Source organism: Chlorocebus sabaeus, chromosome 25 (genome assembly GCF_047675955.1).
Source record: "Chlorocebus sabaeus isolate Y175 chromosome 25, mChlSab1.0.hap1, whole genome shotgun sequence".
NCBI lineage: Eukaryota > Metazoa > Chordata > Mammalia > Primates > Cercopithecidae > Chlorocebus > Chlorocebus sabaeus.
In genome coordinates this window covers 80,452,947-80,478,220 of record NC_132928.1, presented here as the reverse complement: position 1 = coordinate 80,478,220, position 25,274 = coordinate 80,452,947, and the positions used below count along the sequence as shown (strand labels likewise).

The 25,274-nt window shown below is 41.6% G+C and overlaps 1 protein-coding gene across 1 annotated transcript in view; it reads left to right on the top strand.

Annotated features, from left to right (window-relative positions):
* The first annotated feature begins 10,291 nt into the window (after positions 1-10,291).
* PLD5 (phospholipase D family member 5) overlaps positions 10,292-25,274 on the top strand; it is a 422,420-nt gene continuing 407,437 nt past the window's right edge. Inside the window, exon 1 of the mRNA XM_007989952.3 lies at positions 10,292-10,688. Coding sequence (XP_007988143.1) covers positions 10,500-10,688 — 189 coding nt within the window. The 5' untranslated portion in view covers positions 10,292-10,499. The remainder of the gene's footprint in view (positions 10,689-25,274) is intronic.

Below are 25,274 nucleotides of genomic sequence, written 5' to 3'. Positions count from 1 at the left end.
TGAGTAGAGGGTTTCTGGTATTGATCATCTTGGAGGGATCTTCCCTAAGGATCCTGGTTGGAGGGTGAAGTGACCCATTAGAGGGACGGATCTGAGGAGGGGTGCTGAGAGGAAGTGACAAGCAGTCAGCCTGAGTGGACATCATCAACATGAGCAGAACAACAGGAGAGAGACCCTTAGTGCTGCAGAGATCTCTGCGGAACCTCCAAAGTACCCCATGGGAGGAAAAAATTAGCCTTGTTATCTACTATACTCAAAGAGCACTGGGGCCAGACTACCATCCAGTCAAGGAAGATTTTTCTTCTCTCTTACCCTTACTCCCCATGGCGAATGCTGTGATATACAACAGATCCTTCTTTTCGGGAAAGAAAGACTTATTCCCCCCAGGTTTTAGGAGTGCTGCAGGAAGATGGCCCTCAGCCTTTAACTTTCTGTGGGGGATTGCCTCAGCTGAAGAAAATTGCTTTACCCAATGTCACAGCTGAAGCGAGCAGCCCATTCAATGACTGTTTCACATAGAGGACAAATGAATTCCCAGTCCTTCATGCAGGGCAACTCTGAAGGCCCACCCTAGCTCCAGAGCTCTCTGTGGAGTCATCTGAATGAAGCTTTCGTCAGATTGCTCAGATTCTCCCTTAGTCCCATCCCTTCCCCACGTGTTGGTCCCCAAAGCACTCCTTGCACATCTATCTCCATCTCAGCGTCTGCTTCCTACAACACTGCAACCTGCAGCACTCCTCACCCTGCACCTGGTCTGCAGGGGCCACAAGCTGCAGTCAGTAGATGGTGGAGGAGACAGAGCACCTCCCTCTCCCACTGCAGGTTCCTAAGTCGAAAGCAGACCTCCCAGGGGGAGGAGGAATCTTTCAACTGCATGTGATTCTTAGACTGGACCATTTAAAATTAAAGGCTTACCAAAATGAACCACGAGACAGGTCAGATCTTTCATGAGCAGGACAGAAAGGTCCACAATGTGAGTTTAATGGGGAGCATGTGCACAACTGCTTTCCATTAATTCATTTAATGAACTGATTACAGTAGCATACATTATAAGAATCTGGGTTTTGAAATCCGTCCTGGGTTTGAGTCCAAATTCTGTCACTTACCCTTATGTGACCTTGAGCAGTTCACTTCACCTCTTGAAGCCACAGTTTCTAAACTATGAAATGGAGATGGTAGTAGATTGCTGTGAGGATTAAATGAGATTGTATGAAAAGCTTTGAGCACAGCATCTGGCGTGGAGTAAACATTCAGACTTGGTCTCCTCTTGAGTAGCTTCTATGGTTTCTGCCTATGCATGGCTTTCCTGGAACAGGAAATGTGCAGACAGTGATATCTCAGGTCAGGCTCTGTCTCTTCTCATGGATGAGTGCAAGAGAGTAAATCATAAAGAGAGCTTATATAAATCTCATACCATTTTATTTCTCATGATAAAATTGTAAATGGGGGCAATGATTCTTCACAATTTCAATTGGCTTGTTGCAATCATATCTTTTTAAAAACTGTTTGATGGCAACTTGTATTCAATTTACTGGACCCACTTATCAGCAAAGTCAACTTTTCTCTTGCAATTGCTTAGCAGATACTTACTTGGCTGCTGATACCTGACCAGGTGGGGTCTGAAAATTTTGTTGATTTGTGTTCTATCCTCCCTTTCTTTCCTATCTGAGTTACTAGTTTAGCGATATGTGAGTCTTCCTGTCTCTCCCACGTGCTAAAGGACCCCTTGGCCAGGTTTTCTGGTTGTCACTTGTTCCTCCTCCATTGGCTTCTCCTGCCCTCATTTTTCTGATTTCTCTGCTGGAATTTATAGTCTCCCCTATCCATGACTTGGGGTGAACTCAATGATCTCTGACGAGTGTTAAGTTAAAGAGCTTTCTTCTTGGAAAGGCTAAAACTTTTGGTTGCCTTTCTCACATGGTACATACATTGACTTTGACACTCTTGAGTCAAAATTGTAGGAGGTACACATGTTCAGCTAACCATAGATCTAGCAACTAGTTTAGTATAATTCAATTTCTTTGTGTCAATAAAATTCAAGTTGCACAATCTTTGGGAATAATCCTAAGTACACTTACGATTTATTATATTAGAATTTTACTTATGTATCTATAGTAGTGAAATAAATAATTGGCCAATTGACTAACAGAATTAAAAGGGAGAGAAATGGCATGCCCCTTTCACTATGGTGTTAAATGTAGCATATTCCACACATGCCCCTTCGTAATAAAGAGATTAAAGCCTACAGAGTTCAATGTATCATTCCGAAGCTGGGAATATTACTAAATTATAACCCTACATCTAAGTGAATACCAATCCCAGCTGGTCAGTTTCGGGAAAGACGCCCTGAGTATGTATCTTGTTCCACAGTGATACCTTAGTCGCATCAAGTAAATTAGTATCTCTTTTTTAAAGAAAGTCTTTGTATTTTATGTTTAATTCTGTTAAGGAACTCTGACAGCCAACTTCCTGCTTAGTGACTTTTCCCAACCACTTGACCTGCCTTCCCAAACCAGCTTGCATATCTCAAATTCTGGGAATGTGTGTTTTTCAACAGCATAAAATGCTGTCTCGATAGGGAACTATTGATTTAGCATTCTTTTCTGCACCATTAATCTTAACATTTGATCATAATCTTATGCTACTCCTGGTCTCATTAGAGTTTGTCTATTTATAGAACTGCAAATTCCTCTTTCTCAGCATTTATGATTTCGCAGAATTTTGAATCCTCACGGCGCTTATAAAATCTTAAATATACACCAGAAACTCAATATTTGTCAAGTTGAAATTTTGAGTTTCCATTTAGCAAAACCAAACTTTGTCTTTTTGCTAAGATCATCGAAATGTGTAGCCGTATTTTCTTTTTAGAAGCTTATTCCCATTTGGGTAATTTTCTCCAGTATCTTCTCCCCAGCTGACCCTTCACCCCAGGTTCCCCTGAACCTGTAGCTATGTTACAACTATACTTGTAAGCTTCTCCAAAAAGATCAAGCTGAAATAATTTTTAATCTTGTTTTGTTTTATTTATCTTGTGTCTCCATGGCCTAGCACTCATCAACTGCCAAGACGAATGATTTTGGAAAAAATAGGAGTGGTCTGAGCATAATTGGAGGAGAGATGTTAAAAGAGGGAAATGAAAGATATTTAGTGTATCTCTTCCAACTCTGTATATCAATTTAATAGTTTTTATAACTTGAAACCAATCTATCAGGTTGACATGTTGTCAGGCAATCTTGGTTCATGACAGGTTAACTAATTCTTCATCTATTATTTATACTCTGCCTACATTTAAAAATCAGCCATTGGAGTGGCTTAAAGTAAAAACAAAGACCAGAAATATAACATCATTAAGATGAAGATAAGAACTAGAACCACTGAATCAGGAAGGAGGAGGGGATCACTGGCCTACAAAACATAAAACCAAAGAAAGTTCTAGCAACCAAGTATAAAAATGAACTCTGAGCTTTCTGAATTTCATTGCTAGGAAATGAATATGTCACATTCTGTCTTCAAAAGATACTGTATAGTGTACAGAAGCTATCAGTAGCTTGAACAAAGGTTGAAATGGTGCACACTGGCTTAGCTTTAAGTGATTTGCTGTAGAAAAATGACGCCCATTGTCAGGTATGTTGAAGATCTAAGGAGTCACTGCATTCCTCTTTAGTATAAGTGAACAAATGGTGATGTCAGAGGTGTTACATAGTTTTATGGCATGTACTGTACAAAAATAACAACATGGATTCTTTAAAAAGAAAGTAAAAGAAAAGCATGACCACTGTTACAGTCAAAGTCTGTTTTACCTGGATGTCCAAATGCAGTAAATGCACATCATTCTCATATCACTTGACTTAAAGTTAGGTTTCAGTTTCAAAAATGTAGGCATGAGTAAGAATTACAGTGTGGCTTATCTTATCTTTAGATATTTCCTTTTTTACTGTTGAGTTGCACATACTTTATGCTGGGTACCATGATTGATACATAAAAGATCACCTCAGATAATCAAAGTGGAATTTAGATTTCAGGATGATTTTGAAGTGTTCTCAATTCCATGGCTGTGAGCAAAAAGGTCAAATGTAGTGCCAACTTAGGCAACTGTCTGATTCATCTAATCCATCTACACTGAGTCAGGAGAATTCAGATTCTTTTGTTGCCTACCAGAAGTTTTTAGTTGTGCTAGACCATTTCAACTATCCATTTTTTACTTATGTATTCTTAGGATAGCGATTTTGTAATTCTCTGTGTTGATGTGATGGATCTCTCCAAGGCTCCACTGCAAGGTCAAACCTTGTGACCAAACCATAGCAACTTGACAGATTCAATTAGGTAAAACAACTTGGTTGAGTCCCCATGGTTGGTTGTCAAGTGAGTCAACACTAGAACCAGAGTTTCTAACTCTTAGACATATCCATCCCAGTGCAGGCCAGACATGGGAGTCACGCCTGTAATCCCAGCACTTTGGGAGGCCAAGGCAGGTGGATCACCTGAGGTCAGGAGTTCGAGACCAGCCCAGCCAATATGGTGAAACCCCATCGCTACTAAAAATACAAAAAATAGCTGGATGTGGTGGTGGGCACCTGTAATCTCAGCTACTCAGGAGGCTGAGGCAGGAGAATCGCTTGAACCCAGGAGGTGGAGGCTGCAATGAGTTGAGTTTGTGCCATTGCACTCCAACCTGGGTAACAAGAGTGAAACTCTGTCTCAAAAAGAAAGAACGAAAGAGGAAGAGAGAGAGAGAAAGGGAGACAGAGAGAGAGAAAGAGAGGAAGGAAGGAAGGAAGGAAGGAAGGAAGGAAGGAAGGAAGGAAGGAAGGGAGGGAGGGAGGGAAGATCCTAGTGCTATCTGATTTGATTCTCCTTGTGTAAGTAAAATAGGACCCTTGGCCTCACAGTATAAACCCACTCTACCAGGATCTCACTCTGGGGGCTAGTTGACCTCTCCCTCTCCTTCCCAGTTCTCTCCGGGTCACTGCGGGGGCTCTCAGTCCAGCAGAGATGTACCCAAGCAAGACCATGCAGTTTGGTGTTGTGTAAAGGCATTTAGAGTCGAGCCACCCTGAGTTTCAGCCATAGTGTTACCCCTTGGTCCTTGTTTCTCTTGGGCAGGTCACTCTTTCTGGGTCTTTGTTTCCTTATCTGTAACATAGGGACAGCTCTGTTTACTTGGCAGGATTTTGTGAGGAAAAAAAATGACATAATGCCTTTGAGGACCAGCCCACAGAGTGACTGGAGTAGGTGATCAAAAAATGAGAATCTTTAGTCTAAAGTAAGTTTGTACATAGATAAGTTAACTTTATTAAAAATGTGACATAACATTTAAAAAACCTTCACTGCCATTTTATAACTAACCAATAATAACTACTTGGCTAAAGAAAATACTGTAACATAAAAGACCCTTCTCATATTAATGCTTATATATTCTTCAGAAAACATTTTCAATCTGGGACTACTTTAATTTTGTTCTACTGGTGTTAAATTATTCAATTTTTCTACAGAAATAATCCTGTAATTAACATCTGTGTTTAGGAAAGTCATGCTGGTTTTAGCTGCTGAATCTATTTCTTGACAACAAAGAATAGAGCCATTCTTGGGTCAATGATTTTATATGGTCTTGCATAGTATAAGCGTAATTGAAGAGGACATAAAGCATGCTGTTAGGGAAGGTCTAAGTATTAACATGTTTTATTCTTCGGTAGTAAACCTTTGACAAAATGTAGTAATACTTGGCAATAGTACACCTATGAAAAGTACAACTTATAATTGCTAAGAAGTATATATTTGAGATTTTTTGATCAGACATGGTGAAAAAAGAAATCCTTTATTGAGAGTCAATGAACCTGGCTTTTAGACCAGACTCTGTGACTTATATGGCTTTGGGCAGGTCACTTAACCTCCATGAGCTTTGGTTTCCTCCTTTCAAAAGATGGAACTGATAGCGAGTACCAAGACTACTTTCAGATATTTTTCCACAGAGTAAATGTGATACGTGCTACAGATGTAACTATTGTGGAAATGTAAGGTATTATCATTACTATGAAAGGTTTAATAAAATACTCCCACTTACTTCTTGATACTTTTGGTCTTAAGTTTTATGACAATGCAAAGTGCCTAATTCAGACAATATTAACAATTCCTGGTCAATGACATCTGTTAAGTTTAGGTTTGAATTCAATACATATTGATGGCTCATATGTGTTTTACTTGAGTATTCTATATTGTCTGAAGGTATTGTATAACATACCAGTGGCAACTTAGGTAAAGTCTTTAGAATAAATATAAACATTAATGAGATGCAAATTTGTAGCTGAGTGCAGTTTCTGTAATTAATTATAAGCAATGAAGATTAATTGATATAGCTGCTAATGAAAATAACTTATTAGAATGACATAAAGAATACTTCTGCGCCTGAAAGTTCTAAGAACAGTAACCCAGGACTCTACGGTTTATACACAAGTTTCTCATGTGTTATACCAACTCATCCCTGCAGCAATCACTTGAGGTAGCAATGATTATTCCCCACTTACTGGATGAACTTGAAGGCTATGGAACTACAACAAAAACCATGAAAGTCACAATTTAGTAATTAAAGGATCTAGTACTAAAATCTAAATATGTTAATGTCAAATCCAGTGTTTTTCAAAATAAAGAAGCAAAAACATGTTGCCAAGTGTTAGCACCCATTCAGTCATTATTCACCACAGTTTATTGGAAGCTTATTATATGTAAGGCACTAACAGCAAGGTAAAGAATCAGGAGTGGCCCCAGCTCCCAAAAAGCCAATGGGCTAGTAGGACAGATGGTTCATAACACCTACGTTGCATTCAGAAAATGTAATGGCTATGAAAATGTACCGGAAAAAGTGCTGCGGGAGTTAATGTAGAAATTCAGTATTATTTATACATTTCCGTAATATTTTTGGTGCAACATTCTCATATTATACGTGGCCATCTTCAGAAATACTATTTTTCTTCCCTACAACAGTTTCGGTTGAGTTCAATTTTATATGAAATATTCTCTTGAAGGTCAACAAGTGAGTTCCATATTACTGTCATAAACGATGAACTTGGACAAGAATCCTAGATAGAAAATAATTATGAATAAGTCTGCACCTGGGTTTATTTGAACTTGTTGGGTTCATTTAGTCTGGCACTGTATACCAAGTAAATTAAGTATGAAATAAGTATGAAACTGTAAAAACATATACTTTGACTAGTATTTTTGATCATAACAAATATGATCTATGAATTAATTATAATGCACAATTTAGTAGTGTGCTGTCATATATATGCCACCAGTGTACTCTCTTCAAAAAATGGAGATTGGCCACATGCAGTGGCTCACGCCTGTAATCCCAGCACTTTAGGAGGCCGAGGTGGGCAGATCATTTGAGGTCAGGAGTTTGAGACCAGCCTGGGCTACATGGTGAAACCCAGCCTTTACTAAAAAAAAAAAACCAAAAATTAGCCGGGCGTGATAGTGCATGCCTGTAATTCCAGCAACTTGGGAGGCTGAGGCATGAGAATTGCTTGGACCTGGGAGGTGAGGATTACACTGAGCCGAGATGGCGCCACTGCACTCCAGCCTGGGTGACAGAGCAAGACTCCGTCTCAAAAAAAAAAAAAAAAAAGTAGTACCTACTGCAGTCACTATGTATACTCCTATAAAGGTATAGTTTCAACAAAATCTATTCAGTTTGAGAACCTGGCACAATATGGAACCCATTTGTTTAAATTCTTGTACAGTAGCACAGTTCATTACTACCCTGAATTGGATATCCATCACTTGTCAAGGTTTGGATATATCAAATACCTAATCTCACAGAGCAAAAGGCGGAGGTATTCTTTGCAGAAGGGTAATAAGATATTTTATTAACAATATTATAAAAGACTACATAATTGTTTGTCATCATTTAAATTGTGTGGTTATACTTTAAAGAAGGCATAAGCTATGAAGACTAAACTTTAATAGTAAAAACTTGGGGGCAGTGAATAGTAGGGCAAATTGTAATAATAAAAAAATCAGATCGTGCCTGTAATCCCAGCACGTTGGACCGCCGAGGTGGGCAGATCACTTGAGGTCAGGAGTTCAAGACCAGCCTGGCCAACGTGGTGAAACCATGTCTCTACTAATAGTACAAAAAATAGCTGGGCATGGTGGCATGCCTCTGTTGTCCCAGCTACTCTCCTGCTGAGGCAGGAGAATTGCTTGAACCCGGGAGGCAGAGGTTGCAGCGAGTCGAGATGGTGCCACTGCACTCCAGCCTGGTGACAGAGCGAGACTCCATCTCAAAAAAAAAAAAAAAAAAAAAAAAAAAATCAGAGATGCTATACAATGGAATGTATAGTTTTTACAGCCTCCTCTCCTCTCCCCTCCCCTCCCCTCCCCTCCCCTTCCTTTCCTTTTTGATAGGGTCTTGCTCTGTCATCCAGGCTGCAGTGCAATCTTGGCTAACTGCTGCCTCCTCTTCCCAGGCTTCAGCCATCCTCCTGCCTCAGCCTCCCGGGTAGCTGAAACCACCACGCCTGGCTAACTTATTTTATTTTTAGTGTGAGGGCCAGGCTGGCCTGGAACTCCTGGGATCAAGTGATTCTCCTGCCTCCTCCCAACTGGTTGAGATTACAAACCTGAGTCACTCCGCCTTCACAGCTTTTCAGTTTGGTTCATATCCTTGTTTTGAAGTGTCATTTCTGCTTCTGCTTCAGTTGCTTCACTGGAAAGGAGGGTTAATAACATTTATCTTGCTAGATAACGTGAGACTTAGAGATAGCCCACAGGTCGGGGCATCTATTACACAACATAGTTCAGCTCCTAAGAAAACTAACCTAGCACAACCAAAACGTGTGTATTTGTGTTTAGTTGTTTCATCCCCATATTGACAGTGCACAGGATTTTATTCCAACTACTATTTTTACTATACCACTTTTTAAAATGGAGACTTTGAAAAGATATGAAACACAATCCCTGTCCTCCTAAAAGTTTGTGAAATCCCAGCCAGAATGTCTTTGAAATCGTCATCCAAGCAGGGCAGTTCTGCTAAGGGCTAGAGAGCCTTCAGTTTACCCTTGGCAACACCCTCTAAAATTCCCTGTATACCTCTCCAGCTTCCATACACTTCCCAAGCTTTTAACCAGACACAAGACACCCTGAACACCAGCTGTTTAGCATTTAGATAAAACCAAAAAATGTTTCCAGAGGTTGACTCCAAAGATAGCAAAAGATAAAGAGATTTAAGATCTAATCACGAACATGCCACCTTCTTCCTAATAATCATCACACTTGGCTGAGCCCCGAAGGAAAAGCCCGGACCCTAGGGGCCTGGAAACAGAGGAAAGAAACAAATGCACAGCAGTTGGGCCACGTCCACCCAAGGAACAGTCACTGCACAAGCGGAGCGTTGCAGAGGAGCCATGGATCACCCTCCCAGGATCAGGCTGGGTGCGGCCCCGGGAACCTGGTTCTAGGTGGTCACCGAGGGCTGGGGGGCAACCGGTCCCGTATGCCTGCCCAAGGGGCTACTGCCCCCGGGCGCATTTGCATCGCCACCTCTCCGGATGAAAGGAGCGTGTAAGGCTCAAGAAAACACATGTCTCTTGGCTGTTTTCTGGGGGGAATGCTGGGCACCGTCTGCTCTAAGTCCCTTGGGGTGGGAAGTTAGTGAACTTTCAGAATGGGGGAAGGCGCAGCCAAAGCGAGCCGGGGGCAGGGCGAGGGGGCGCCGCTGGATAGAGCTGGGGGAAGGGCGGAGGTGGTTTCCTGAGTGTCTCCCTCCCGAGCCATCCCCGCGCTCAGCCAGCAGGAGGGAGGAGGCGCGGAGACGGCGCTCACTTCTCCCCTCGCCTGCTGGCTTTCCAGTAAAGATGCGACAGGGAGAGGTGTAGCCGGCTCGGGAAAGGCGGGTGCGGAGCGGGAGCGCGGCCGCCCCGGCCTGGGCGCGGCGGGAGGGGCGGCGGCCGGGCTCGAAGCCCTCGGCCCGGCGGCGGGCGGCGGCGGCTCCTCACTGCACCAACCTGCGGGCGCGGGCTGGCTGGGCCAGCCGCGGCCCCTCCCACCGCACCCCACCCCCGCCGCCGCCGCCGCCCCGGGAGCCGGCCCGGGTCCCAGTCGGTGCCGCAAGGAGCCGGCGAGCGGAGCGCCCGCTCGGGACCGCAGCCGCCGGGCGACGTCGCCGCCGCACCGGGCACTTCTGTCTCCTGGGAGCAAGCTCCCCTCCCTCCCTGTCCCCCCTCGTTCCCCTTCTCCCCGTCCGTCCCCTCCACCCCGCCCCTGCCCGCACCGCGCCCTCCCTCCTTCCACCCGGCGCCTCCCGCGATCGCCCCCTCCCGCCCGGCCGCGCTCCCCGCTGGCGCTCAGCACCCCGCGCTCCCCGCGCCCGCTCGCTCCTCCAGCTCCGTCTCCAGCTCCACCTCCGGTTCCCGCTCGGCCTCCCGCTCGCCCTCCGCGCCCGGCTCCCCGCGCGCCCGTCCCGAGTCCGCTGCTCGCCGGCGCCCCCCGGTCATGTCAGGATGGAGATCCGGCAGCACGAGTGGCTCTCGGCCTCCCCCCATGAGGGCTTCGAGCAGATGAGGCTCAAAAGCCGCCCCAAGGAACCCTCCCCAAGCCTGACCCGAGTGGGCGCGAACTTCTACAGCAGCGTCAAGCAGCAGGACTACAGCGCCAGCGTCTGGCTCCGGAGGAAAGACAAGCTGGAGCACGTAAGGGCGACTCGCTCCCGGGGGCCTCAGCCAGGCACCTGCCGCATGCACCCTCCCCGTGGTGGTGGCATGAGCGCGTGCGGGGCGCGGGGCGCGGGGCGCGGGGCCAGGCGAGGGGATCCTGGCAGGCGCCCACGTCCTAGGTCGGATTTGGGGGCTTCTCTGCCTGCAATTTCTTGCCTTAATGACCGGGCTGCGGGGAGGGGAGGACAGGTTCCCTTTCAGGTTCTTGGTCCCCTATTGACCCGACCTGCCCACCTGCGTCTCCCGGTAGGGTTTTTTTTTTTTTTTTTTTTTTTTTTTTTTTGCATGGGGTTCTTGGGGTGCCTGTGCAGGATGAGCAAGAAGGGGAAGTGCCACCAGCGTGGCTCTGAGCAACCCGGCTTTGCATGGTAGTGGGCTTTAGAGCGGCGTTTGCCCGCGTCTTTGGCGGCTGTTTTACTCAGTCCAGAAACTAACAAATTAACAAATGGGTAAAGTTGGCGCCGCTAGCGACCAGCGTGGACCCGCGCACAAGCCATTAGTTTTCTGCAGAGTGTCCGCTGGGATGAGCAGTTGGCGATCCTCTCTACTTGAGCCCAACTAGGGAGAGATTTGCGCGTTGCAAGGAGAAAGGCTAAAAACGAAGGGATGCAAGGAGAAAGGCTAAAAACGAAGGGATCGTGGGTCTCCCCAGAAATCCTCCGCTCTGGAGGGTGGGAGCCGGTGAGAGGGGACCTCTGTTCCCAAGGAGTGCCTACTTCACGCGAAGTGAATTGGCTCCGGAGTTGAGCTCCTAAGGCTTGCCATTTTGAAAGAAAGAAAGAAAAAAAAAAAAAAAACCTTCTAAAAAGGCGTTTAGTGGATCCACAGTTTCAAATCTGATCCATCAGCATATTCTTAAACCAAATGTTAAAATTAAACTAAGAGAATTATCTCAAGAGTGCAGCACAACTAGCTAAGGAGCTAAGGAGAAGATGCTATTTCTCCCTGCAGAGCTGCAGAATCCAAATTGAGTCTGCTAATGGAATGTGGAGGTTTCCTTGTATTTGGGTCAGGACGCCAACAGTGATAAAAAAGATAAGACCAAGAACTCCTGGAAGTCACGCATTTCCAACTGCTGCACCGACCTGCATCCCATCTGCCCCCCAAAGCGTTCCTCCTGGGCTCTGCAGCACCAACAGGCTTCTTCCCAGGAGGAAACGTGCGAAGAAGGGGCATTTCTCTATTATAATAATCTGAAAGGAACGTCTGTGCCTGCTTTCTGAGGGTCTGATGAAGTCACTGAAAGCTCTAAAATGAAGCTTTGAGTTGGGTAACAGCACTGTTTTGTGTGTAGAGAGCCATTTGCTAATGTCAAAAGGATGCCTCATATCCTTAAGACCATGGAAGTCGCTGAAGATTTATAGGATGGCAAGCTGTTTGAAAGGCTACAGTATCCATTAAACATGCCCGCTCCTGAATTAGTGAAGAGGCTGGTGTTGTAAATTAGTTTAAAGGGGGCAAACAGCATCTTTATGTATTATATGCAAAGAGCATGTAATCAACCAATGATGTGGTTGATTTTAGTATCAGGGATAACAGTCTAGCCTTGGGAGGGTGATAGAACATATCTTCTTTTTAGTTTCACTCTGAATGTGTGTTCTTTTGCAGTTTGTGCTTTTAGCTGGTCTATTTCCTTTATTCTCTTACTGAAAATCAGTAGTGCAGCCTTCTATGACTATGTCTTGAGTCATGAGCGGTGCACGCATTATACTTAAATGCTTTCTCATTTTTAGATTTTCATTGAAAGTATCAAGTCATACCATGTGGGCCATAGCAGCCTCACCTTTCTGCATGAGTATGGGATACTCAACCTCCTCTGAGGATCGGAGACCAGGGAAAGGAAGATGTGGTTGTTTGAAAGCCTGTGAGCGTCTATGCTTTCTTCTTCACTCAGATACTCCAAAAGAGAGCATTGCATTCATTTTTAAAAAATCACTCTCCTCATTTGATATTTAAATCAGTGTAGCATTTGTTTTACTTTTTCAACTACATTTAATGAGAGATGCATATATCTCTTCTGATGTTTTTCTCTACACCCCCTTTCAACTAGAAAGGGGACTTTAAATAAATTTCTTGGTGGTATTCTCTTGCTCCTTTGAACTATCCACAAACATTTTTAATGAATTAATATTAATAAAAGTGCTATGAAAAATTAAATTAGTATACAAATGTAAATTTTATTTGAATTCAAGAGCCAGGTATTTATAATATATATCATGTTGAATGCACTATGATATTTCACATAGTTTGATGGTAATTGCTAATAGAAATTAATGTTTGAGATGTCAAAAACCTATAACAAATGTAACCTGGTATCATTGTTACAGAAAGCATGAAAATGTATTGTTGACTTCATTGTAAACAACATTCTGAACATATGTGGCACCTTCTGATTCATGTGTTGCAGGGATTAGGATGAGTGTGTCATGTGAAATTCAAAGGAGATATATGGCAGTTTAAAAATACTCTTCTGGTCTGTCTAATCAAATGGATGGCCACTTTTTTTATTATGTTGAAAAAATAAATTAATAATTATGATGGAGATCATATGCCTGAAAACAGCCTACTCAGTTATTTTGCTGGTGCTTTAAAAGCCAATCTAAGTATTAAGGAAATAAATAAGTTATGACTTCAAATGACACACATATTTGGTCATCATAATAACAGAATTTCCTGAAATGAAATGTGGCAGTGTGTGGGCTCTGTCCAGAATTCAGAGGGACAGATTAATCTGAAAGTCAAGAATGTGATATAAAGCAGGCAACTAAAGAATGGATTTCCACCCACTTTGCTAAAAGTGAGAATAATTTATTTCTTCTTTTCTGATTTAAAGGCTGCTGGACCAATTTGTAGCTTGGACAAGAAAAAAATGACCCGAATTAGTTGAGGATTGAAATCAATCTTTAAATATGGTTCCTATCACTGGTTGGTCGACACTTAAGATGAATACTTACTAAGAAATAAATATATACAGGGAATCATTTCATACTAAAATAATGAATTAGAAGCTGTGAGGAAGTCATGTTTTGTAACAAGAATGCTGGACTTTGAATTCACTTGGAAATTTCAGGAAAAAGTAAAATTGCTGGCTGTACACAGAATGTTGTGTTACTAGTTACAAATAATGCTCTTGGTTGTTAAAATCTTTTGTTTCCTGTTCTGCTTCATAATGTCTAGAACTCTGGAAGGCATTAGGCTTGGGACACAGTGGAAGTTCTGTTCTCTGTAGGATCATGTATTTACTTTAGGTCTAATGTAAAAGTGAAGGATTCTGGTCCAGCAAAGCAAGAGGAGCAAGGGACCACTTCCAGACCCTCTAATCCACCCCTGCTCTTGCAGCCTCCCTAGGACTGGCTTGCTTTGGAGGTAACCATTTAACAAGATATGACTAGCCCAGAGGATAACATGGCATTAGGCTGGCATCCTTTGGTGCTATATGCTTTTTTGAACAGTTTTCTTTTTTAAAGGGGGAGAGATGCAAAGCCCACTCTACTTTGTTGCCTGGTGTTATGCCAGCTACACTGTACAGAGGTTTCCTGGTGCTATTTCTGAAGATGGAGATGCCTTATTTTCTCTCCTGCTTATTCAATTAGCTCCTGTCAAAGTGTGGTTAAGCGTAGGGGCTCTGGTGAGAGGGACCTGGGTTTAGACTTTGATTTCATTTCTTATTAATTCTGTGGGCAAAGGGCTCACAGTTACCAAGATGCACAACTGTGTTCCCCCTGAGAGAAGTCGCTGGTTTGCCGTGATGAAACAAGACAGTCCGTGTCTGTACTGTAGGAATGAACATTCTCCAAATGTCGGAGACTTGGACACCACAAAAGTAGACTTTCCACCTCACATATCTCACCTGTGCCTATCGGCTGGGGACAATCCTCATCTTGGTTGCCTTGCCCGATGGAAGCTCCATTCTGATATTTTTTTGTGGCTGCCACAGCAGCTAAAGAGCAGTTGGAAAATCATGTAATGATTTAGGCTCTCAATGCTTCCACCCAGAAATCATCCATTCATATGACTCATGTGTATTGGCCAAAGAAAAGTTCATGGTCAAGGCTCGCTTCAAGAGTAGCACAAGGGGATCCAACTAAGACCCAGAAGAAAGAGAACATCTGTGACCAACTCTCACAAGACTGCTGCAGCATACAAAGCACTTAGCGCAGTGTTTGGCCTGGGTTAAATGTTCAACACACAATAACTGTAGGTGTAATGACTTCTCAGGTGCTGCCTGGCTCTTGGGCTGAGTCCTCCCACTCCACCCAAAGAGCTTCCAGATTTCAGATTTGAGATCAGCCTGCATGATGATCCTGGATGCTAAGTGAGTAGGTCCTTTGGTCGGCAAGGCTGGCTCACTGTCCTGGGCCTGTTATGCTGTCTCTTTGCCTGGCTTCCCATCCATCCTCTGGGGGCCTGACTCTTCCTGGCTAGTGGAGCCCTTGCTTGCTCTCTGGCTGGCCATTCTGAGGCTGACTTTTCTGGTTCTCACTCTCTTAGCTGGTCCCGCTAACAGAGACCAACTCCTTGTCCTGTCTCCAACCTCTGCTTCTCTTCCCAACTTGTGCTGGTGGAATTAAGTCAAGCAACATTTCATTTATCTGCAAGATGTCTCAGAAAGCCCATTTAAAATTGAAAGAGAAAGCAGAAGACAGATTTGGTAAGCATAAAAGCAGAATCCTTAATGTTCACACTTGTAGTGAGCCATAGTGTCATGGTTTATTTAGTAAGTGCCTCACACTTAAAAAAATGATTGTCTCCTCTAAGTGTGAATTTGCACCTGCTTAAATAGAGTTTATGTTACCAGTGAATAGTAAATAAATGCCAAGTGCACATTTGCCTCCTGGAATAAATTATTTACATGAGGAGCAAAGGATAAATGGATTGGAGCACACTTGGTCACAGTGGTCTAGGCTCATATTGTGTAATGCCATTTTTGTCCCACGGAGCAGATCCATGAAAATACTGTACCCCACAGAGTGGATCCGTAAAATGCCAGAAGACAGCCTAAGGGAATGAATCTTTAAAATGTTCCATTAAAAATCCAACAAACAAACAGTCTGGCAAATGCTTAAGATCATTAACATTTACCAGGATCATTTCCTGCGGTTTTAGATAAACAACATAGGCAAGCTATAGGTACAGGCAGGATTCTCTGCCTCCAACTCATCAGTCAAGACATGAAAGTTTAGATGTCTCGTGAGTGTCTTCCAGTGGATCTCGGGACATGTCCATCACTGTCCTGGTCACCACTACAGTCAACATATATCCACCCACTAAGGGACTTCTCTCACTGCAGGTTGACATTGCAGTGTCTTTTGAAGAATCTTTCGTTTCTTTGAACTCTCTTGGGTGTGGCTTGACTTATTTTAACATAATGATAGGGACATATCATATTTAATATATTTAATTTAAGAAGCACTGGATGATTGCATTTAAGGTTTCTTTTTCATCTCTTCTTCCATATAATAACTACATGCCAATTTCTGGCTAGTTTCTCTAAAAGTTTTTACTTCTTTCTATAGACTTCCATAACTATCTCAGGTTTAAACTTAAGTAACAGTTTTTAGTTCTTCTCCAAATAAATCCGATGAGTCCTTTGAACTTCTGGGACATGGTAGTAGTCGTAATAAGTTACATTCTCATACTGAATTGACTGATAGATGGCATAGTTAGACATGCGTGGAGTCTGTGGCAAGATCTCACACCAGAAGTGTTGCTTAAACTGTATATATTGAGGACATTAAAATTACCCAATTGCCTAAGATTCATACCTGCACAGACTACGTGCTAAAAGTTTAGGGTACAACGTAAATGTTGAGGTGCAGTTGAAAGGTCAAACCGTGGCTGTTAAGAGATAGCCCTTTTAACCAAAAAAGCACATTTAAATTGTTCTCAGGAAGAGGGAAAAATGAGCCCAATTTCTAAAATCACAAACCTAGCCCTTATGAAAGAGAGGAATTAAGTGAAGAATGAGGCAAACTTTCCCAGGTAGCCTTATCTGCATTGGAAAATCTTACTGTGCCTGACAGTTGAAGTCAGCCCAAGTTGAACTACCTGCCTGGGCATCATGGGACTGGATGTCATGGCCATTGGGTGATAAATATATTTCCTTATCCTCCCGAGTAGGCCATGAGTCTTGTGTTTCACTGACTTGAGCTGTTACTGTGCTCCCGCTAGTATGTTGTTAGGTCTGATCCAACAATAACCTGAGGAGTAAAGTTGAGAAGATGGGACTCATTGACATAAAAAAAGTACCAACTGGTAAACTCATCTGTCACCAGATATTTACTGAGTGGCTTTCACGTGAAAGATACTGTGTTAGGAAGCTGTGAGGTCTCTAATTCAACAAACACTTATTTGACATATACTGTGTTATTAACAATGTTATTAAATACAAAGACCAGTGCAGGGTCCCTTCCCTGAAGATGTTTAAAGTTGTATAAACAGAGTTACAATATAATTGCAGTGTTATGATTAAATAGAAAAATGCAAACTATTAATAGTATAAGAATACTGCCTTCAAGGGACTGGTTGTTTAGATGATAAAGTATAGTTTAAAAAAATAAGCAATGGATTCTGTCATACATAATGATAATGTATCATAACAAAATTCATTTTATTCCAGTAATGCAAAGTTGATATGAAATTTGAAAATCAATTACTATATGTTATCATATTAATAAAATAAAAGTAAGACCATACAATTATCTCAATAGAGGAAGCAAAAGGATTTGATGAAATTGTGTACCCATGCATGATACAATTCTCAACTGACAAGAAATAAAAGCAATCTTTACTATTCTGATAAACAATTTCTTTAAAAAGAATCACAGTTAATGGTGAACTGTTGAAAAATTATCTGTGCAGATTGTGAGTGAGACAGAGATGTCCACGGTCATCGCTTCCTGTTAGCGTTGTACGGAAGTAATAGACAATACAGTAAGGCAAGGAAAGCAAATAAAAATATAAGAATTGAAAATGTGTAACGACATTGTCACTGTTAGTAGACAATATGATTGTGTACATTTGAAACTATAAAAAAAAACTGCAGATCTACTTAATGAATTAATACTGCCACTGGATTTATCAGGACCACTGGATTCAAAGCCAATATGCAAAATTTAGTTATTAGAAATTCCAATCTAAAACTTAAAAAATTACCATTTACATTAGCGTAAAAATGTCAAATACTTAGGAATAAATTTAATAAAATCTGGTAAGACCTCTTTTTAATTCTCCCCTAAATTGACCTATAGAGTAGATCCATTTCCAATTAAAATGTCAACAAGTTTGTGTGTGTGTGTGTGTATTGAAAAGTGATTCTAAAATTCATACGGAAATGCAAAGTGCCAACAACTCAAGACAATCTTTTAAAAGAAGAACAAAGCTTGCTTCCAAGTATCAAAACTTATTCTAAAGCTAGATTAATTAAAGTAGTGTGGTATTGCTGCAAGGATAAACAAATAGATCAATTGACAAACTAGACAGTGCAGAAACAGACCTGTGCAGATATAGATACTTGATTTATGATAAAAGTGACTCTGTAATGCAGTGGGACAGAGATAATCTTTTCAGAAAAGGGTGCTGGGTCAGTTGTATATCCACATTAAAAATACATATTCATTTATGTTTTAATATGAATCAGTTTAATATGAGTTGGAAACCTAAATTGGAAAGTGAAACAATGAGGCTTCTAGAACAAATATAATAATAAAAAATTTCTTCATCAACTTGACTAAGGGAAAATTTTGAAGCCATTTTAATAATCCTAATTTATTAGATTAGTAAACTGGACTATATTAGAAGTGCTCTTGTCCATAAAATATTTGATTAACAGCATGAAAGACAAGTCACAAAGTAAAAGGAGATATATATATATATAAAAAATTTACTTTAGAAGAATATATTTTTAACACACACTCTGACAAAGAGTTTTAATTCAGGATATGTAAAGAGCACGTACAAATCAATAAGAAAAACATAGACAGCCCAACAGGAAAGTGAGGAAGACACTTGAACAGGAACTTCACAAAAGAGGGTATCCAGATGGGCAGTAAATGCATGAAAAGGTGCTTGATGTCATTAGTTATCAAAGAAGTAAAAATTCACACAAAATTATACACCATTATTCAAACACAAGAATGGCTAAAATTAAAATAAATAATCGACAGTGACCAACGTATTGATGAAAATGGGGAGCATCTGTAGCTCTCATAACTTCTCGTAGGACTTCATTCATAGCTGCTTTGGAAAACTGTTTGCAGTATCTACTACATTAAACACATCTTTTAATATTTTGACCTATAAAATTTAAATTCTATGTATATATCAAATAAATGTGTGCTCAGGTAGTGGAAGACATATACACAAACGCTTACTGAAGCATAATTTTAGTTGTTCACAGTAGGATGCATCCCTAATATCCAACTATAGTTGAATGGACAATATATTGTAGCTTATCCATACAGTGTAATACATTGAGCATTGAAAAGAGATTATATATCTATTGCATCTGCATGCAATAATGTGGATGACTCTTTCAGGCATAGTAATGAATGAAAGAGGACAGACATAGATAATATGATTCCATTTATGTCAAAAAACAGGCAAAGCTGGCCAGGTGTGGTGGCACACGCCTGTGATCCCAGCACTTTGGGAGGCCGAGGTAGGTGGATCACCTGAGGTCAGCAATTTGAGACCAGCCAGACCAACACGGTGAAACCTCGTCTCTACTAAATACAAAAAAAATTAGCTGGGTGTAGTGGCACATGCCTGTAATCAAAGCTAGTTGGGAGGCTGAGACAGGAGAATCGCTTGTACCTGGGAGGCTGAGGTTGCAGTGAGCCGAGATCATGCCATTGCACTCCAACCTGGACAACAGTAGTGAAACTCTCTCTCTCTCTCTCTTATTCTCTCTCTCTCTCATTCTCTCTCTCTCTCATTCTCTCTCTCTCATTCTCTCTCTCTCATTCTCTCTCTCTCTCATTCTCTCTCACACACAGACCCACACACACACACACACACACACACACACACACACACACACAAGGCAAAGCTAAAGCTGGGAGCTAGGTAGGACTCAGAATTAGTGATTACTGTTGAAGGTAAAATGGGCATGAAGTAGGCTTCCGGGGAGCTAATATTGTTCTATCTCTATTTTTAGGTGTTGGTTACAAAGTAAACGTTTACAGAGCTATACACAGAAGATTTGCATCTTTATGTATATTTCCATGGTAGTTTACAAAAAATAAATAAAATGCCTACAGTGCCCTTAGCCTTGCTTACTGCTTCTCTCCACCTATACCTCCTCAGACTATGCTTGTCCTGTCCTACTTTCTCTAACCCGTGCAGGTCTTTGGCCTTGATGTTCTCAGTCACTGTTGTCTTCATGTGGGTGACTGCTGCTTGTCATCTCCCCTGTATGGCTTCCTGGGTCCTTTGCTCTCCTCACCTCCCCAACGGCTTTAGACAACCTTCCCTGTTACCCCATTGCACATAAGACAGTGTATCTAGTTGGATCTTTATTTGCCTTTCCCACTGAACTACTCACTCTTTAATAAATTCTCTTTTTTAGTAGAACGTCTATTATTTTATTCAACAGGAGGGAAGATAAAACAGATAAAACTTTTTTTTTCTTTTTCTTTTTGACTTTTTTTCAACTTTTAGGTCTTGGCGGTGGGGGTACATGTGAAGGTTTGTTACGTAGGTAAACACATGTCACGGGGATTTGTTGTATCATATTATTCCATCACCAGGTATTAAGCCTGGTACCCAGTAGTTATCTTTTCTGGAGTTCCTTCCAGAAGCAATTGTTTAGTGAATTGTGACCTTCTTGCTTCAGAGACCTTAAATCATTCCTTGTCCAGAGAAGGTTATCAAGGAAGGCCTCACTCTTGGTGATGGTTTGTACCGGCTTAAGGACCTGGAGGAAGAGCTGCTGGTTGTAGGACTGGTCTGAATTAAGACTTTCGAGCAGAATTTGGACAGCCAAAAACTTGTCTGGGAGAGCAGTGACTGAACAAGTATATCTGGGGACAGAGTTTGTTTAAGGAAGACTTGGGTGTAAAAACACCCACAGTGGTAGATTAATGGGCTTGAGGACTTGGAAGATACTGGGCTTTATTCTGTAAGCAAAGGGGAGATATTTGAATAGATACTTTATTTGGAAAGCTCAGGTTTCAGAAAATCTGGTGGCATGCAGTGTTGAGGAATGAGATTCTAGAATTGTGGAGAGCAGTGTAACATCTCTTAGTGGTCCATATAGGAATTGTGAAAAGGGAAGTAAAAAGAGGTGATGGAAGTAGAAAACTAATGAGGCACCAATGCAAGAAGTATTGTAAAATAAGAGCTCATCAGACTTGTTGTTTAATTGGATCTGGTGAGTCTGAGCAAGCTCATTCATTCAGGAAACATTTATTGAGTGCCGGGGATGTGCCAGAAATTGTGATTGGCATGATGGACGCAAGAAGGAACAGGGAAAATTCCAAAGACTCCTTGAGAGTTGGAATTCTGCTCTTTGTCTCTTGGACCCAAGCCATTGTTATGGTCTTGATTCATATTATCCATCTTAGTATAATTATAATTAACAAACATTCCAATACCTACTGCCTACAGGGAGTTGAGCTTCAGACTTTGGAAGATTCAGTATATATGAGTGGACCTTTGGCCTCAGCTTGCTTATGATCCGGTTGTCTTTCAAGACTCAACTTACATGTCATCATTTCTAAACCTAAAGCCTGGTTGGGTGTCCCTCCTATGTGGTCCCATAACATCATGGACAGCATATTATAACTCTTAACAATATTGTTTTTTTTTTTAATTGACTGATTGTCTATCTTTTGCCCTCAATGGCAAGTTTTTGAGGGCAGCAATGGTGTCTTATGAGAATGTACTGCTAATGCAAAGTGCAGTGCCTGGTAGATGCCTAATATTGATTAACTTGATTATTGAAACAGCAAGTAAATGAATGAATGAAAGTGTGTTGAGTAAGACAGGACTTAGACACTGGAGTGAAAGAATAAGATGGCATATGCTACCTGCTAGATAAATGCTACAGATATTATATGCAACAAAAATTCACTGGAGGCTGAGTACAGGTGACTCAGGCCTGTAATCCCAGCACTTTAGGAGGCTGAGCTGGGAGGATTGCTTGAGCTTAGGAGTTTGAGACCATCCTGGACAACACAGTGAGACCTGTCTCTACAAAAGATTAAAAAATTAGCCAGGTGTGGTAGCATGTGTCTGTATGCCTGTAGTCCCAGCTACTCAGGAGGCTAAGGTGGGAGGATTACTTGAGCCCAGGAGGGCAAGACTGCAATTAGCCATGATTGTGCCACCACACTCCAGCCTGGGCAACAGTGAGACCCTGTCTCCAAAAAAATAAATAAATAAAAAGAAAGAAAAAAGAATTCAGTGGAAAGAAACCTCAGGTTTGCATGAGAAGCTACCCAATAGGCATTCACACAGTTATAATTGTCAGATGAAGAAGGTAATATACAAGGCTGCATCTAAACCATCCCATAGATTGAGATTTCGTTGATTTTCTCCTGAGACTTGGGAAATGGAGTCACTTTAGTGATCTATTTCAATATACAATGTTATTGTTTACGGTGGACTGTTTTGGGAGTTTCAACTTCCATATAGCTCCATTTTCATTAGTCTAGAGGAGAACATTAACTTTTTAAATTTTTCCTGAGTACATTGTTCTAGCTTGTTGCCTAGCCTGAATCCGCTGGCTCATTACTTAGCTCCTGCTCTGCACTGGCTGAGTGCACTTGATCAGAGACTGTAAGACACTCTGCAGCAGGGAATGTGTCAAACCCACCAAAATACTCTTTTTTTTTTTTTTTTTTTTTTTTTCGAGACGGAGTCTTGCTCTGTCACCTGGGCCGGAGTGCAGCGGCACAATCTAGGCTCACTGCAAGCTCTGCCTCTTGGGTTCATGCCATTCTCCTTCCTCAGCTTCCTGAGCAGCTGTGACTATAGGCGCCCGCCACCATGCCCAGCTAATTTTTATTTTTGTATTTTTAGTAGAGACAGGGTTTCACCGTGTTAGCCAGGATGGGTTCGATCTCCTGACCTTGTGATCCACCCGCCTTGGCCTCCCAAAGTGCTGGGATTACAGGCGTGAGCCACCGCACCTGGTCAAACCCACTGAAGTACTCTTAAAGGCTGGCCAGCCTTGATGATTAAGAATCGTCTACTATGACTTCTGACTCAACTGATTCCAAACTTTTCCATTCCCTGAAATCCTCTTGCTTTAATCCATGATATGTCCATGACATGTGCACACATTGCTAAGAGTCTACCTATGAGATTCCCAATGTATCTTTCTATTAAAAAAAAATTTCATTTGGAATACTTTTAGAGCTACAGAAAATTTGCAAAGATAGTACAAGCATCTCCTATACACCTTTTTTTTCTGATTTTCATTTCCCCTAATGTGTTAACATCTCAACTCCACACTTTATTTGAATTTCACTAGTTTTTAAATTAACGTCCCTTTTCTGTTCCGGGATCTCATCCAAGATACCACATTGCATTTAGTTGTCGTGTGTCCTTAGTCACCTCCTGTCCATGACCGTTCTCAAGCTTTCCTTACTTTTCACCACCTTGACAGTTTAAAGGCATACAGGTCGGGTCTTTTATAGAATGTGCCTCACTTTCTGTATGTTGGATTTTTTTTTCATGATTAGACTGGGATTATGGGCTTTAGGATGGAGGACCACAGAGGTAAAGTACACTTCTTGTTACATCATATCACGGCATACATGCTATTTATATGACATTGATGATGCTAATCTTTATTGTTTGGTGAAACTAGTGTTTGCCAGGTTTCTCATTGTAAAGTTATTACTTTTCCCTTTCTACACTCTAAGTTTTTGAAGCTGGACATGAAGTCCCACATCCCCACATTCAGCAACTCCTGGGCTAGGGAGTAGCTGCATTTATTCTTTGTAATTTTTTGTAAGGAAGATTCATCTATTTTCCCTCAATATCTATTTATTCAATCCTTTATTTATATCAGTAGAACCCTGGGATATTTATCTTATGTTGTAGGTAAAACCCAGTTCGATGTTACTTTTATTATTCTTTAAGTTGTTCCTGCTTTGGTCATGAGAAGCTCTTTTAGGTGAGTTCCTGTGTCCGTTGGACATGCCCACATCCTTTTATTTGGGGGAACTTCCTTATGCTGTGGTACTACAGAATATTCCAGGCTCATCTCATTTTCTGCCCCTTCCTAACATGTTGAAGATATTTTCTCATAAGTATATTCAAAATGATATTATATTTTCAACCCCAACCAGGTCCACTCTTAAAAGGCTCTAATAAGAGAAATAGATAGTCATTTAATATATCTAGTAAAATCTCAAAACAGATGTTTTGGTGAAGATGAAACACCTTCATGTGAACTTTTTATAAAACTCCTGAAATATCCTTAATTATAACCCTGGCCTGTAAACTCTCATTCAGATGATGGAGAGAAGTCTTCCACTAAGCAAATGACAAGGCATGATAAGTGGTACAGTGACTTTATGTAGTATCCTACTATAGTGTGTGTGTATGTGTCTGCATGCATGTGTGTACAGATACTCTCTTTGTACATACAGATATTGTCATTCTTTTCTTTCCAGCATGAGTGGTCTGTTGTTGGAGAATCATGTTCTGCACTTGGCAGTCATAATTCCATTTGTATTCCATGGTTCCCCGTTTGGCATTATTTTCCAACCTTTGTGTGTGTGTGTGTGTGTGTGTGTGTGTGTGTGTGTGTGTGCGCGCGCGCGCATGCACGCGCACACTTAGCATATTTGGCCTGTGCGTGGGAAAGGGATCTTCCATAGTCAGCCATCATGAGCCAAGACACTATTATCTGAGATTTCAAATCTCCTTCAAAAACTGACTTGGGAACTTTCCAAAAGCAGCCCATTCATTTATAATAAAACATGTCCCATGAGAACCAAGAAAAGATGGATAAGAAGAGAAGGAAGTATGGAGAGATAGGCATTGAAAAGCTTCAAAAATCCAGCACTCCAAGGCTGATGCTAACTTTCGGTGGAGCGTTCAAGGAGTGTGAACGTGTGAAGAATGTACATTTATCTCTGGAGTCCCTAGCTCTCATTTCTAATGCTTTTTCTCCACACTGATCAGCCTGCTCACGGTGCTGCTCCCAATAAGCCACCGAGTAATTCCTGCCTTCTCATCCTGCTGACTTCCTGGTCACACCAAGAGTGCAGGCCTATTGGGGGCTTATTCATAAGGGTATCCTATAAGCCAAAAACTGAAAATTAATTATCATCATGGTTGTGGCTTTTTTTCACTCTAGGGAATGTTACAAAAACAAGGTAATAAGAAGACAACAATCCCCAGAGCTTTGTTGAAGGTGGTTTATGAAAAGGAGTGCTTTACTATCTCTCTGCTCATTTTCTTTAACAATAGAACAAGATGAATTAGAAGGCTCCATGTCCTCTAAGTGTAAAGGAGGAAGAAAGAAAGGCAGGGGCCGCATGGAACAGGTGAAATATCCCTGCTGATAACTAGCATTTCTATTGACAAAACATCAATAATGAG